The 13,440-nt window shown below is 49.4% G+C and overlaps 1 protein-coding gene across 1 annotated transcript in view; it reads left to right on the top strand.

Annotated features, from left to right (window-relative positions):
- The first annotated feature begins 369 nt into the window (after positions 1-369).
- LIMS1 (LIM zinc finger domain containing 1) overlaps positions 370-13,440 on the top strand; it is a 134,695-nt gene continuing 121,624 nt past the window's right edge. Inside the window, exon 1 of the mRNA XM_058655125.1 lies at positions 370-492. Within this exon, the coding sequence (XP_058511108.1) occupies positions 461-492 (32 nt within the window). The 5' untranslated portion in view covers positions 370-460. The remainder of the gene's footprint in view (positions 493-13,440) is intronic.

Below are 13,440 nucleotides of genomic sequence, written 5' to 3'. Positions count from 1 at the left end.
CAGGTTTGCGGACCGAAGGTGTGCAGGATGGTGCAGTGGCAGGAGCAGAACCGCTGGGGGAGGCTCCAACCACGGCCAACACGCGCAACGCGCAACGCGCAGCCGATCCCGACGCAGGGCTGCAGCGGCGCTCAAGGCGGGGAACCGGGGAGGTGCGGCCGGCCCTCCAGCCACCTCCCCTCCGCCAGCACCGGCCCTGGGCGGGCGGGACCGCCCGGAGGGCCCCGATGGGGCGGAGCGAGCCGCGGGAGGGAGCGGCCCAGGCGGGGTCCCCCGGGCGGAGGCGGCGCCACTCGGCGGGCTCCCGCCCCGAGCCCGCCTCCCCTTCCTGCCCCAGCCCGCGCGGGTCTCCGGCCGCTGCAGCCGGGCAGGAGGACGCGGCGGGATCGGCGAGGGCTGAGGGACCGAGGGACCCAGGGGGCCGAAGGACCGAGGGCCGGTGGGGTCCGACTGCGGAGAAATGTTGGGCGTGGCGGCCGGAATGACCAACAGGTACGTGCCGCGTCCGCGCTGGCGGCGCCGCCACGTCGGCCAGGCATCTTCCGAGGGGCCCCCGCTTGGCTGGCCTGCTCGCGGGGCCTGGTGCGGCCAGGCCGGGAGGGAGGCAAGGCGGGCAGCTTCCTCCCTCGGCCTGGGCGCACGCCGGCCCCTGGCGAGCTCTCGGGGCGGGAGCGCGTGGCACTGCAGGCGCTGCCGAGGGCCCGGTGGGCGGCTGCGGCAGGTACGGGTCTGCCGAGGTGGTGGCTGCAGGCTGTGCGCCAGTGGGATTCCGAGCCGGCGGGAGCGGGGTGTCCCCGCTGACCCCTAAAGCTGAGGCTGCCCTAGACCTCTGTCTGCCGTGTGAGAAATGCGCAGGAAGCATGCTTAATTGAGGAAGCAGATCCACGCAGTGCCAGCGTCTTTAGTGAAATGGTTCTCTTCTAAAACAAAGAACTCGGTGGGGCGAGCAGCGCTCTCGGGGCTTTCCCCCAGCCCTTTCCCTGGGGCCGCTGCCCTGGGCTGCTCCGGGCTCCCCAGGGCTCGGCGTGCGGCCTGTGGGAAGCTCCGGGGCCGCCTGCATGGGGAGATCTGGCCTTGCACAGATGTGGGGTTGCAGGACTGGCGACTTGATTGGTTTTCTCCGGTAGCGGTGGGTGTTGCTGCTGCATCAGAACTTCCAGGAGGGTTGGTTTGGGTGTGGAATCTGCGGCTGAGTCAGCGTAGCTACCGCTGTTAACATCTGCATTCTTCCTCTTGCTGTTTGAATGGCCCGGTTCCCCGGCGGCGGAACAGCCATGGGCAGATCCCAAATGTTCTCGCCTTTCCTAGTGTTGCTAAATAGCTGTGTTCGTTAAGATCAGCACGGATTGCGCTGGGGAAGCGTTTGAACGTAGAAGTTGGCAGGCTGGAGGCCTGATTTTCGGTGGATATTTTTTGAATGTTGGCAACAAGTTGTCAGTTATAGGAGTGTACATCAGCCAGGCTTATCGGCCACTGTTCTTTCCTGCTGGTCCCTCAGTGCCACGCGTGCCTCTCAAAACTTGCCACGCAGGTTTTCTGCATACCTGCCCCATGCTCACAGCAGCACCCCGGGGTCAAAGGGACAAGACCTCATTCATCATCTCTACTGCTTCACCGGGGACTCCTTTTCTTGAAGTATTCAATATTAACTTGACATAACGTTTTTTAAAAGTTGATGTAGTTGGAAAAGGGAGAGATAAAAATCTCTCCTCCACTTGCACTCCACAGATACTGGCAGCATCTGCGGCTACCTCAGACCCCAAGCCAGGAGCCAGGAGCTCCGTGCTGGTTTCACAGGAAGTGGGGGCCCAGGGCCTTGGGCCATCATCCACTGCCATGCCAGGTGCATTAGGAAGCTGGCATGGGAGCAAAGCAGCTGGGACTTGAGCTGCTGCTCCAGTGCCGGAAGTGGCAGCCTGACCCACTGCACCATGCTGGTGGGCCCACCACTGCTGTCCCGACCAGTGAAAGAAGGCCAGCACCCACTCACTGTTTTGCACCCACTGTTGCAAGTTGGGGAACTTCTCCAATCTCCCCCTCCCAACCATTTGGATATTTATAACACTTGTTGCAAAGTTACCAATTTAAAATTAGCCTGCTGTAAATTTATTGAATTTCAGGTCCTACCTACAGGGTCAGAAATGATTGCATTAGCTTCGCACACGCCCCACCCCTACACTGTTGTTTTGCGTTATCAGCGTGTTGGCACGGTGTGAAAGACTGCCCCTAACTTCTTAGAAGGAAGGGCTAGCCTTGTGGTGCAGTGGGTTAAACGCCCCTGTGGTGCTGTCATCCTGTATGAGCAACAGTGAGTCCTGGCAGCTCCAATTCTGATCCAGCTCCCTACTACTGGGCCTGGGAAAGCAGAAGACCGTGACCTGAGTGTTGGGACCCTTGCCCACCCTTGCTGGAGATGGAGTTCTGGGGGTCTGACTTGAGCCTTGCCAGGGTCTCTCCATTTGGGACTATTTTAAGAGTGATCTAATGTATAGAGCATGTCTCTTTCTCCGTTCCTTTCTCTCTTGGTTTCTCTCCTTGTGTCTTTCCTCTGACCCGAGAGAGAATCAACTCATCTTCCATTGGTTGGCCTCCCGAATGCCTGCAACAGCCGTTTGGCATTGAGGCAAGCCATTGTGGCCAATAGGCAGAAATTCCATCTAGGTCTGCCATGTGGGTGGAAGATGGCCCAATTTTCCACTGCTTTTCAAGACAATTAGCAGGGTGCTAGGTCAGAAGTGGAGGAGCTGGGGCTCGAACCGGTGCTCATATAGAATGGGACTGTTACCGCAGGCAGTTTACGCTGTGCTACAACACTAGCCCCAGCATGGTGAGGACGTTGAGCCCCCCTGGTATTATTTTTTTAGTTGTTGATATGAGAGAAAAGGACATCGTTTATCCTTGTTTCTTGCCACGATACCCTCAGCAGTCAGGGCAACATCAGGCTAAAACCAGGCGGTAGGAACTCAGTGCTGGTCTTCCACGTGGGCCATCTCCTGCTGTCTTTCAGGCTGTGTGCTAGCAGGAAGATGGGATCAGAAGCCGAACAAGGACTCAACCCCAGGCTCTTCAGTATGGGATACAGGTGTGCCAAGAGTCCAGTTAAACAGTTCAACTGCTGTTTAGCACTGAACTGTTGAATTTTTAACAAAGCCAATGAAAATTTGATAATAGGAAAGGTATCTTTAGTTCTGGTTGTGTACATCAAGTTTGTACTATCGGGTCTGGCACAGTAGCCTAGCGGCTCAAGTCTCACCTTGCACACATTGGGATCCCATATAGGTGCTGGTTCTTATCCCAGCAACCCTGCTTCCCATCCAGCTCCCTGCCTGTGGCATGGGAAGGCAGTCGAGGACAGCCCAAAGCCTTGGGATCCTGCACCTGCGTGGGAGACCCAGAAGAGGCTCCAGGCTCCTGGCTTCAGATCAGCATGGCTCCGGCCATTGCGGCATGAATCAAAGGATGGAAGATCTTCTCCGTCTCTCCTCCTCTCTTGTATATCTGACTTTTTAATAAAAATAAAGATTGTACTGTCTGGATTTGACCTTTCCCACTCTCTGCTTTGTGGTAGCCCCTTGACCCGTCTCCTGCGAAGTCTTTGTCTTGCTCTGTGTGGCACAGTGGGTGAGGTTTCCTTTCCTTCGAGCCCTAGAGCTCCTTTCCTGGCTCAGAATACCTCCCATCAACTACAGCAGAGCTATCTATAGTGGCAGAGCAAGGCTTTCTCCTGAAATCATCTGTTTTGAATAATGTTTGTTTCTCAGGGAATCATTCAATGACACCCTTAGCCAGCTTTGCGCTTAAATGGAAAGACAAACGTCTCAAGGTATTGATCGATTTTACAGTTCCTGTAACTGCTTTCTTTTTTTATGTTTTTGTTAGAATTTTTTTTTTAGTTCTTTTTTTTCTGATTTGTGTGTTTTATTTATTTTTTTCTTCATTAATTACATTGTATTATGTGACACAGTTACATAGGTACTTGGGTTCTCCCCATTGTTAGAATTTTTTTAAAGATTTATTATTATTGGAAAGCAGGATATACAGAGAGGAGGAGAGACAGGAAGATCTTCCATCTGATGTTTCACTCCCCAAGTGAGCGCAACGGCCGGTGCTGCACCAATCCGAAGCCAGGAACCAGGAACCTCTTCCGGGTCTCCCACGTGGGTGCAGGGTCCTAAAGCATTGTGCCGTCCTCGACTGCTTTCCCAGGCCACAAGCAGGGAGCTGGATGGGAAGTGGAGCTGCCAGGATTAGAACTGGCGCCCATATGGGATCCCGGGGCGTTCAAGGCGAGGACTTTAGCCGCTAGGCCACGCCGCCAGGCCCAAAATAAATAAATCTTTAAAAAAATTAAAACAAAAAGGCCCCTCCACAGCTGTCAGGCCGTGTTTTTATACTGTTGGGAAGCATAGGGGAGTGGTGTATTCAGAAGAAACAGGTGTTTGGGGTAGCACTGTAAATGCCGCCATTTCCATGCTGATTTTGCAAGTATCAGAAATTGTAGTTTCAGGTTTGTGACTGGAGTGGGAGTACTTCTTCATGGTGATTTTACGTTTTAAAGATTTATTTACTCACTTATTTGGAAGCTTTATGGGGTTTGAACCAAGTGGAGAAACCCATCCAGGATGGATTCATTCCGCAGATAGCTGCAGTGGCTCGGGCTGGACCAGGCTGAAGCCAGGAGCCTCGAACTCCATCTGGGTCTCCCCAATGTGGTCAGAAGCCCATGGCAGCCATCCTCTGCTGCCTTCCCAGGTGTTTTTTCAGGGAGCTGGGTTAAAAGGGGAGCAGCTGAGATTCATGCTGTTGTTGTGGGCAGCGACTTGACCCAATATCCAACGCAAGCGCTGGGGAATTTTATTATAATGACTTAAAAGGCATAGTGGGGACACATCCTGCAAGTAGTGCTATTTCTAGGTTTGTAGCGTTATGGAACTTGTGGTTTTCACGAAGGAAGTTGGGGGTTTGGAGATGTAGTGAGGCCAGTTTGAGCAGCATACAGGAGGGAAGGGAATTTGGATGGTACACACAAAGGGATTTGGTTAGGTGCAGATCAGGCCAGACTGGGCTGTCGTGTGGTAGCCAACTTGCAGCTGCCACAGCAGCTGGCCTGGGCTTGTGTGTAGACTGACATGAGCTGTCCGTGGCCAGCGTGAGGCTGTGCGGCTCAGATGGGCCTGTCAAGTCTCAGCTCCTTTTGCTAACACTATCTACCTACCTACCTAGATCAGAACCTAACAGTAAGGGGCCGGGTAAGCTCTCTCTTGCCTCTTTTTCCATTCTGGAATATGTTCAGCTTGATGAGTATGCGGTGATGTTTGACACAGTGGTAGAAAATCTGCAGATAAAGGAAGGCCTGAATTGTGCGTGCTGTTGCATAATGGCGGCCTGTGCTGGGTGGGAAGCAAGAACCGTGTATTGGCATTGGCCAGAGCCTGCATCTTATGCGATCAGATGAGACAGTGTAAGGGAACCGACAAAACACAGCTGTTTGTACAAAGAGAGAATTAGTCATATTGTCAAACTGCTTTTTTTATTTAAAAAATTGTAGTAAATATACATAATATAAAATTCATCACTTTAACCATTTTTAAGTAAATACTTCTACGGCAAAAAGTGCATTGACATTGTTCTGCAGTGATCAGCTCATCCACCTCCAGAGCTTGTTCCTCTTCCAAAATTGAATCACTGTGTCTGTGAAACACTTAATTCCCCACTTCTTGCATTTGCTTTTTTTTCTAAGATTTATTTTGTTTTTATTGGAAAGTCAGATATATATATATATAGGAGGAGGAGAGACAGAGAGGAAGATCTTCCATCCGATGAGTCATTACACAAGTGAACGCAAGGGCCGGTGCTACGCTGATCCGAAGCTGGGAGCCAGGAACTTCCTTCAGGTCTCCCACATGGGTGCAGGGTCCCATGGCTTTGGGCCGTCCTCGACTGCTTTCTCAGGCCACAAGCAGGGAGGTGGATGGGAAGTGGAGCTGCCAGGATTAGAACTGACGCCCATATGAGATCCCGGAGTGTGCAGGGTGAGGACTTTAGCCGCTAGGCTACCACGCTGGGGCCTTGCATTTGCTTTTTTTAAAATAAGTTAGCTTTACAGATTGCCTATTGTGGCCTGTCTTGGTTTTCTTTATGTTTTTAACGTTAGCTTTAATGGTTGCATAGTATTTCACTGTATGCATGAGATGTGACTTACTTAACCACTCCAGAGCTGATCGACGTTTGGGGCTCCAGTCTCTGTTGTCACCAACACTTTGACACCTCTGCCAGCGTTTCTGTAGGAGGTTCCTGAGTGTGCAGTCTGTGTGTGCGTTTAGAGTTGGGTCATGTTCCCAAGCTGGCTGTGTGCCTTTGTGGTTCTGCTACCCTGGCTCAGTCAACCCATCTAAGACTCAGATTGTAATCCCGGCAGCTCCACTTCCCATCCAGCTCCCTGCTTGTGGCCTGGGAAAGCAGTCGAGGACGGCCCAAAGCTTTGGGACCCTGCACCCGCGTGGAAGACCCGGAAGAGGTTCCTGGTTCATGGCTTCGGATCGCCGCAGCACCGGGCGTTGCGGCTCACTTGGGGAGTGAATCATCGGATGGGAGATCTTCCTCTCTGTCTCTCCTCCTCTCTGTATATCTGACTTTATAATAAAAATAAATAAATCTTTAAAAAAAACATAGATAACAAGTTGAAGGCTTGGCAAGACGTGAGAGAATGGAAATGTGGTGCTGTGTGTTAGTAGAGTTTTTCAAATTCTGGGAAATCCATACCCATATTCAATTTTTGAGGTGATAAAAGTCATGCTTTGTATGGTGTTATTTTTCATTTATGTGTTGATAGATTCTTTGAAAAGAGTTATTTGTCATAGAATCTTTATAGTGTGTACCTTGTCTGCCAACATACCCTAAAATACAACGATGGTTTTCTTAGTTAAAAAAAAAAACTAAGGAAATTTGATGTTTAAAAAGTGACTTTATATGTGAAAAAATTTGGAAACCACGGAACCAATCCAGTAAACACTTAAGTGGCTCCACCAAAGTAGCTTTTAAATTGTTTCTTTTTTTTTTTTTTTAAAGATTTATTCATTTTTTATTACAGGCAGATATACACAGAGGAGGAGAGACAGAGAGGAAGATCTTCCGTCCGATGATTCACTCCCCAAGTGAGCCGCAGCGGTCAGTGCTGTGCTGATCCGAAGCCGGGAACCAGAAACCTCTCCTGGGTCTCCCACATGGGTGCAGGGTCCCAAATCTTTGGGCCGTCCTTGACTGCTTTCCCAGGCCACAAGCAAGGAGCTGGATGGGAAGTGGAGCTGCCGGGATTAGAACTGGCGCCCATATGGGATCCTGAGGCATTCAAGGCGAGGACTTTAGCCGCTAGGCCACTGTGCCGGGCCCTTAAATTGTTTCTTTATTTTGCTTAGTAGGAGTTGTCTAGTGAGGCAAAATAGTTTCCTTAAGGCTGCGGTTAATAGCAGGGTTAAGAAAGGAGCCCAAGCTTTGGTTGAGTTGTGTAATCCCCGATTCATGTCCTGTACTGTATTTTTCTGCTGCTTTATTCAAATTGCATATTTTCAGAATTGCTCTAAAACCAGGATCGTGGTTGTCACTCACTTCGGGAGGATTCCTCCTGTGAGACGCGTTCTTTGTGACGTGGTCATCCGAGCCACATGTGCTGGTGCCTGGAATTCTCATAGCCTTCTGAGAGACCCAGCTCTCTGTAGTCTCCAACCCTTGCTCCACTGTCCCTGTTGGGTTCAAAGCCTTTCTCTCCTCCTTCCCTCCCTGTTCCCCTCCTCCACTCCCCCTTCCCTCTCCTCCTCCTACTACTCCAAAAATCTACCTTACAGTTAGGAAGAGAGAGAAGGTTCATGGGTCAGCACTGCCGCCTGTCACAGTGGCTGTTCCTCAAGGCTACAGCTGCAGCAGGATTTAATATATTGTCTCTCTGTGTATATATAAACTCTATATGTGTATATAGGATATGTGTGTGTGTGTGTGTGTGTGTGTGTATAACACATAAGACAGCAGTGCGGGTATGCCTGCGGAGATTGGGGAGGTGGTTAAAACTTGGTTCCAACTAACCACTCTGTGACTCTAACAGCACGTTTTGTTAGTCCTTCTTTCCTGAAGCTTCTTGTTACTGATAAAATCAGGCTGACTCCAGGGTCTGGGTTTGAAGGCTGTGGGTGACTCAGCCCAGCCCAGCCCACGGCCTTTGGACAAGTGTTCGAGTCCGTGTTTCTCTAAGCCACGTCATGGTCTGTTTCTGAAAACCGGGTCTGCTTTGCTGCCTCAGAGCTTTTGTTCATGCTGTTCTGTTTGCCTGGAAACTCTCTTTGTACTTTTCTTAGCAGCTGAGGCAAATGACTGCTGCCCTCTTGAAATAATGAATTTCCAGCATATTTATTAAGCCTTCGCTGTGGGCTAAGGCATTAAGGATTCACATCTCTAGCTTGTAATCCAAAACGTTTATCTTCATTTTTGGCTTTCAATTTCTGTTGAGTACAATTATAGTTTTTGTGTGTGTGTGTGTGTGTGTGTATAATATTTACTGCTAAATTGCATTCCCCCAAAGTGAAGGGATATCTTAATTATTTTTGCTTAATGTTCAAAGAGAGACCGAGTGGTTTTAAATAGCTTTCCTCTCTGTCTTCATTCCCACACTTGGTAGTGAATTGAAAAGTTCAATGTTTACTGTGCCTGGTGTCCGACATGTTTGAATCAGTTCATACGGCTCTGAGGAGGGTGCAGTGCCATTCGCCTCTGGTTTGACCTGCCTGCCGCCTCGCAGAATGTTCTAGACAGCGGCAGAAACCCAGCATCGGTGGCTGGGAAATAGGAAGAGGCCCACAGGATGTTTAGGCATCCTTGTTTAGTTTATTTCCTTGCCGGATAGCTCTTTTGGAAACTCTTAGTAATAGCCATCTTCTATTAATGACCTACTTTTGTATCAAAGCTTAATGTGTTACTTGTATGTAATATGCTTTATTATCACGGCCACGTGTCTGTATCTACTTTGAGAGTATCTATGAGGAAGAAAAGCTCAGGAGGTTGAGATCTTAGCATGTAGCAGCAGGTGACAGAGCCGGGGTCCCATCAACATGCCCCGTGTAGCCTGAGTTTACATCACTGGCAAGGAAGGAGTCACAGTTCCCTGCCTCTCTTCCTAGTCTCCAGGGTTTTTTTTTTCTTTCCACAGGCAACCAAGCTCTCCAGTTTTACTCCCTACTCCTCCCAAGGTTGTATCATCTTATTTGCCAAACATATCCCAGTCCTCCTTGCTGAACTTGACTTTTATTGCTCATTACCAGGAATGGCCTCTTTTCCTTGAGGGGCAGTAGCTCCCAGCTCTCCAGGCCTGGCTTCAACTTTGGAAGGTGGCTTCTGTGAGTACCTGGACACTGGCTAATCTTCCTGGAGAATGTATGGCAGGATTTAGTGCTTTAGGGTCAATGTATATGTACTTAGGTGTAATTTTACCAAACATTGAGTTCCTAATGTACACTGAATTCCTTAAGAGGAGTTATTTTACCTCATTATCCTTTGTGCTCCAAGATCTGGTAGCAGTAGCTGGGACCCATAATAAATGAATCACATGGGGCCCCATATGATAGCCTAGTGGCTAAAGTCCATGCCTTGCATGTGCTGGGATCGCATGCAGGTGCCAGTTCCCATCCACTTCCCATCCAGCTCCCTGCTTGTGGCCTGGGAAAGCAGTTGAGGACGGCCCAAAGCCTTGGGACCCTGCATTTGGGTGGGAGACCTGGAAGAGGAAGTTCCTGGCTCCTGGCTGTGGATCGGCACAGCACCGGGCCGTTGCGGTCACTTGGGGAGTGAATCATCGGACGGAAGATCTTCCTCTCTGTCTCTCCTTCTCTCTGTATATCTGACTTTGCAATAATAAAAAATAAATCTTTAAAAAAAAATGAACGAGTCACCTGAGTAAATGTGAGTATTTGTATATGAGTTTAGGAAATTTACAAGTTATAATAAGGGCACTAGGCTGCCTGAGGAAGAAGCTGGTACATGAATTCTAGTACATTGCCTGCCACTGGGAAGAAGTAGTATTTTTACTAGTTCCACTGTATAAGCAGGTGACAAGAGCCACATGTTTCCCCGATGTTTGCTGGTTGGCGGTAACAGCCAGGCAAAGGTTAATAGCACAACAGCGCCGATTTTGGAATTAAAACTGTCTGTGGTCAAGTCCTGCCTTCTTATCTGGTAGCAGCTGCCTGATTCTCTCTGCCTCTGTGACTGGTGTGATTGTCAGAGGGTTAAACACGTGATTATGTGTACAATGTCAAGTGCATTAACAGCTTTATGTGTTTACAATTGATATACATGTTTATTTATTTATTTATTTATTTATTTATTTATTTATTAAAGATTTATTCATTTTATTACAGCCAGATATACAGAGAGGAGGAGAGACAGAGAGGAAGGTCTTCCGTCCGATGATTCACTCCCCAAGTAAGCCGCAACGGGCCGATGCACGCCGATCCGATGCCAGGAACCTGGAACCTCTTCCGGGTCTCCCACGCGGGTGCAGGGTCCCAATGCATTGGGCCGTCCTCAACTGCTTTCCCAGGCCACAAGCAGGGAGCTGGATGGGAAGTGGAGCCGCCGGGACCAGAACCGGCGCCCATATGGGATCCCGGGGCTTTCAAGGCGAGGACTTTAGCCGCTAGGCCACGCCGCCTGGCCCGATATACATGTTTTTTTTAAAGATTTTTTTTTTTTTTTATTGGAAAGCCAGATTTTACAGAGAAAAGGAGAGACAGAGAAAAAGATCTTCCATCTTCTGGTTCACTGCCCAAGTGGCTGCACTGTCCAGAGCTGAGCTAATCTGAAACCAGGAGCCAGGAGCGTCTTACAGGTCTCCCATGCAGTGCAGGGTCCCAAGGTTTTGGGCCATTCGCTGCTGCTTTCTCAGGCCACATGCAGGAGCTGGAAGGGAAATGTAGCAGCTGGGATACAAAGTGGCACCCATATGGAATCCTGACACATGGAAGGTGAGGACTTTAGCCACTAGTCTACTGCACTGGGCCCAATATACATGTTTTTATTACTGGAAATGGAGAAAGGAGGACTGACTGTACGGGTAAAGATGCTGCCTGTGACCCTGGCATCCCACCTGGGTATCATTTCAGTCCCAGCTGCTCTGCTTCCAATCTGGCTCCCTGGCAATGCACCTGGAAGAAATGCAGATTTCCTTAATCAATGTAAAAATGTAGAAGAACTGTTTCAGGGGTGAGTCATGTGGCCCAGTGGGTTAAGCAGCTGCTTGAAATACCCACATCCCATATCAGTACCTGGTCAAGGTCTCTGACACCTTTTCTGGTCCAGGGTCCTCTTTTTTTGATGATGATGATGATGATGTTTAACATAGTTGATTAGGGTGGGAAGGGTCAAGGGTCAAGGGAAAGTGGGTGAGACCATTGTTTCCAAAGTTTCATTTACTTCTTCCTGTTTCGGGGGAAGGGACCAAAGAAGTGGAGAAGCCGCATGCCACCTCCCAGTTGCCTCAGTACCTGGGGCTGGAGAATGGCCACCCACCTGTGTCATCCCCAATGTGGAGAATGCTCCGAGGGGGTCTGCTCAAGTGGTTTCGATAGTTCTGAAAGGTTGTCAGTCTCTCCAGTTCAAGGATGAAGAAATCCTTCCAATGTCCATTGGCTGACATGGTCTACTTCAGTGTCTTCATCCGCTCAATATTTGCTGTCAGCCCTTGGCTGGGAGAGTTGTCCAATATAATTGCTATCCAGGAGATTTCATCTCTTAGCCTCTGTGCCCTTTAAAAAGAAGTATTGATTGATTATTTGTTATCCTTATGATACTACTTCACAGCTTACAAACGGCGTTTGTATTTATTGTCCTACAGTTCTGTTCAGTTTGCTACGCGGTGTTGTCATGTTGACATCACGTAATTACTTTTGCATACGCAAGCCCATGTATGTAGACAGTCCCTCCCTTTTCCATGATTTGGTCTCTGAAGTTTTTGCGTTCAAGGTGAGGCAGTTGGTCTCTGAAGTTTTTGCGTTCAAGGTGAGGCAGTGTGTCCCTGACCGGGGCTGGTGACTCGCTCGCTCTCAGGCCACTCTGCTTTCTCAGTCGGTGTCACCGTAATCCTCTCCACCTGTGATTGCTTCCTGTCACCAGGAACATGACACTGCATCTTCACACCGACCTTTGCACATAGCTTGACTGCTATGAGATATAGTTAATTGTGCCCGGCGTGGTGGCCTAGCGGCCAAAGTCCTCGCCTTGAATGCGCCGGGATCCCATATGGTCGCCGGTTCTAATCCTTGCGACCCCGCTTCCCATCCGGCTCCCTGCTTATGGCCTGGGAAAGCAGTCAAGGATGGCCCAAAGCCTTGGGATCCTGCACCCGCATGGGAGATCTGGAGGAGCTCCTGGCTCCTGGCTTCGGATCAGCGCAGTACCGGCCGTTGCGCTCACTTGGGGAGTGAACCATCAGACGGAAGATCTTTCTCTCTGTCTCTCCTTCTCTCTGTATATCTGACTTTGCAATAAAAATAAAATAAATCTTAAAAAAAAAGATAGTTAGCTGTGTGGGTAACTTAATGACTGAGCCAGCACAATCCAGATATTCCTTAGCAAGACTGTGATTTTTTGTACTGTATCTTCAAGTAGCGCAATAGTCCTGTGTTAAATACCATGTAGGTTTGGGAAGGAAAATAATCTCTTTTTTTTTTAAAGATTTATTTATTTTTATTACCAAGTCAGAAATGCAGAGAGGAGAGACAGAGAGGAAGATCTTCCGTCCGATGATTCACTCCCCAAGTGAGCCGCAGCGGTCAGTGCTGTGCTGATCCGAAGCCGGGAACCAGGAACCTCTTCCGGGTCTCCCACGCGGGTGCAGTGTCCCAAAACTTTGGGCCGTCCTCGACTGCTTTCCCAGGCCACAAGCAGGGAGCCGGATGGGAAGTGGAGCTGCCGGGATTAGAACCGGCGCCCATATGGGATCCCGGGGCGTGTTCAAGGGGAGGACTTTAGCCGCTAGGCCAACTGCCGAGCCCAGAAAAAAATCTCGAAAAGATAAGAGAAATGGATTATGGAAGTTTTTGGAAGATTATGGAACCAGCTTGGCTATTAATGATGTCCGTGTTTTTTTGAGCGAGAATAGCTTCCTTAATGATGCCCGTGTTGGAAATCATGTTTTCTTCTTCAGTTGTTGTCTCCTTGACCTATGGCCACGTGACTCATTCTGTGAAGTTACCTAATTAGAGTTCTGACTTCTCCACAAGTTAAACAGTGAATGATGACTTTCACCGTGGATAGTTGTGTTTTCAGCATTGAATTTATTTAGTTGAGAGGCAGAGAAACTGAAAAGGCAAGAGGGAAAGGGAGAGGAGGGAGTGTGCGAGGGGAGTTAGAGCCAGAGCCACAGCCGTGCTCCGCCATCTTCTGGTTTCTTCTTCAAAG

Source organism: Ochotona princeps, chromosome 26 (genome assembly GCF_030435755.1).
Source record: "Ochotona princeps isolate mOchPri1 chromosome 26, mOchPri1.hap1, whole genome shotgun sequence".
Lineage (NCBI taxonomy): Eukaryota > Metazoa > Chordata > Mammalia > Lagomorpha > Ochotonidae > Ochotona > Ochotona princeps.
Note: the sequence above shows the minus strand (reverse complement) of the source record. Positions and strands in the feature narration are given on the sequence as shown.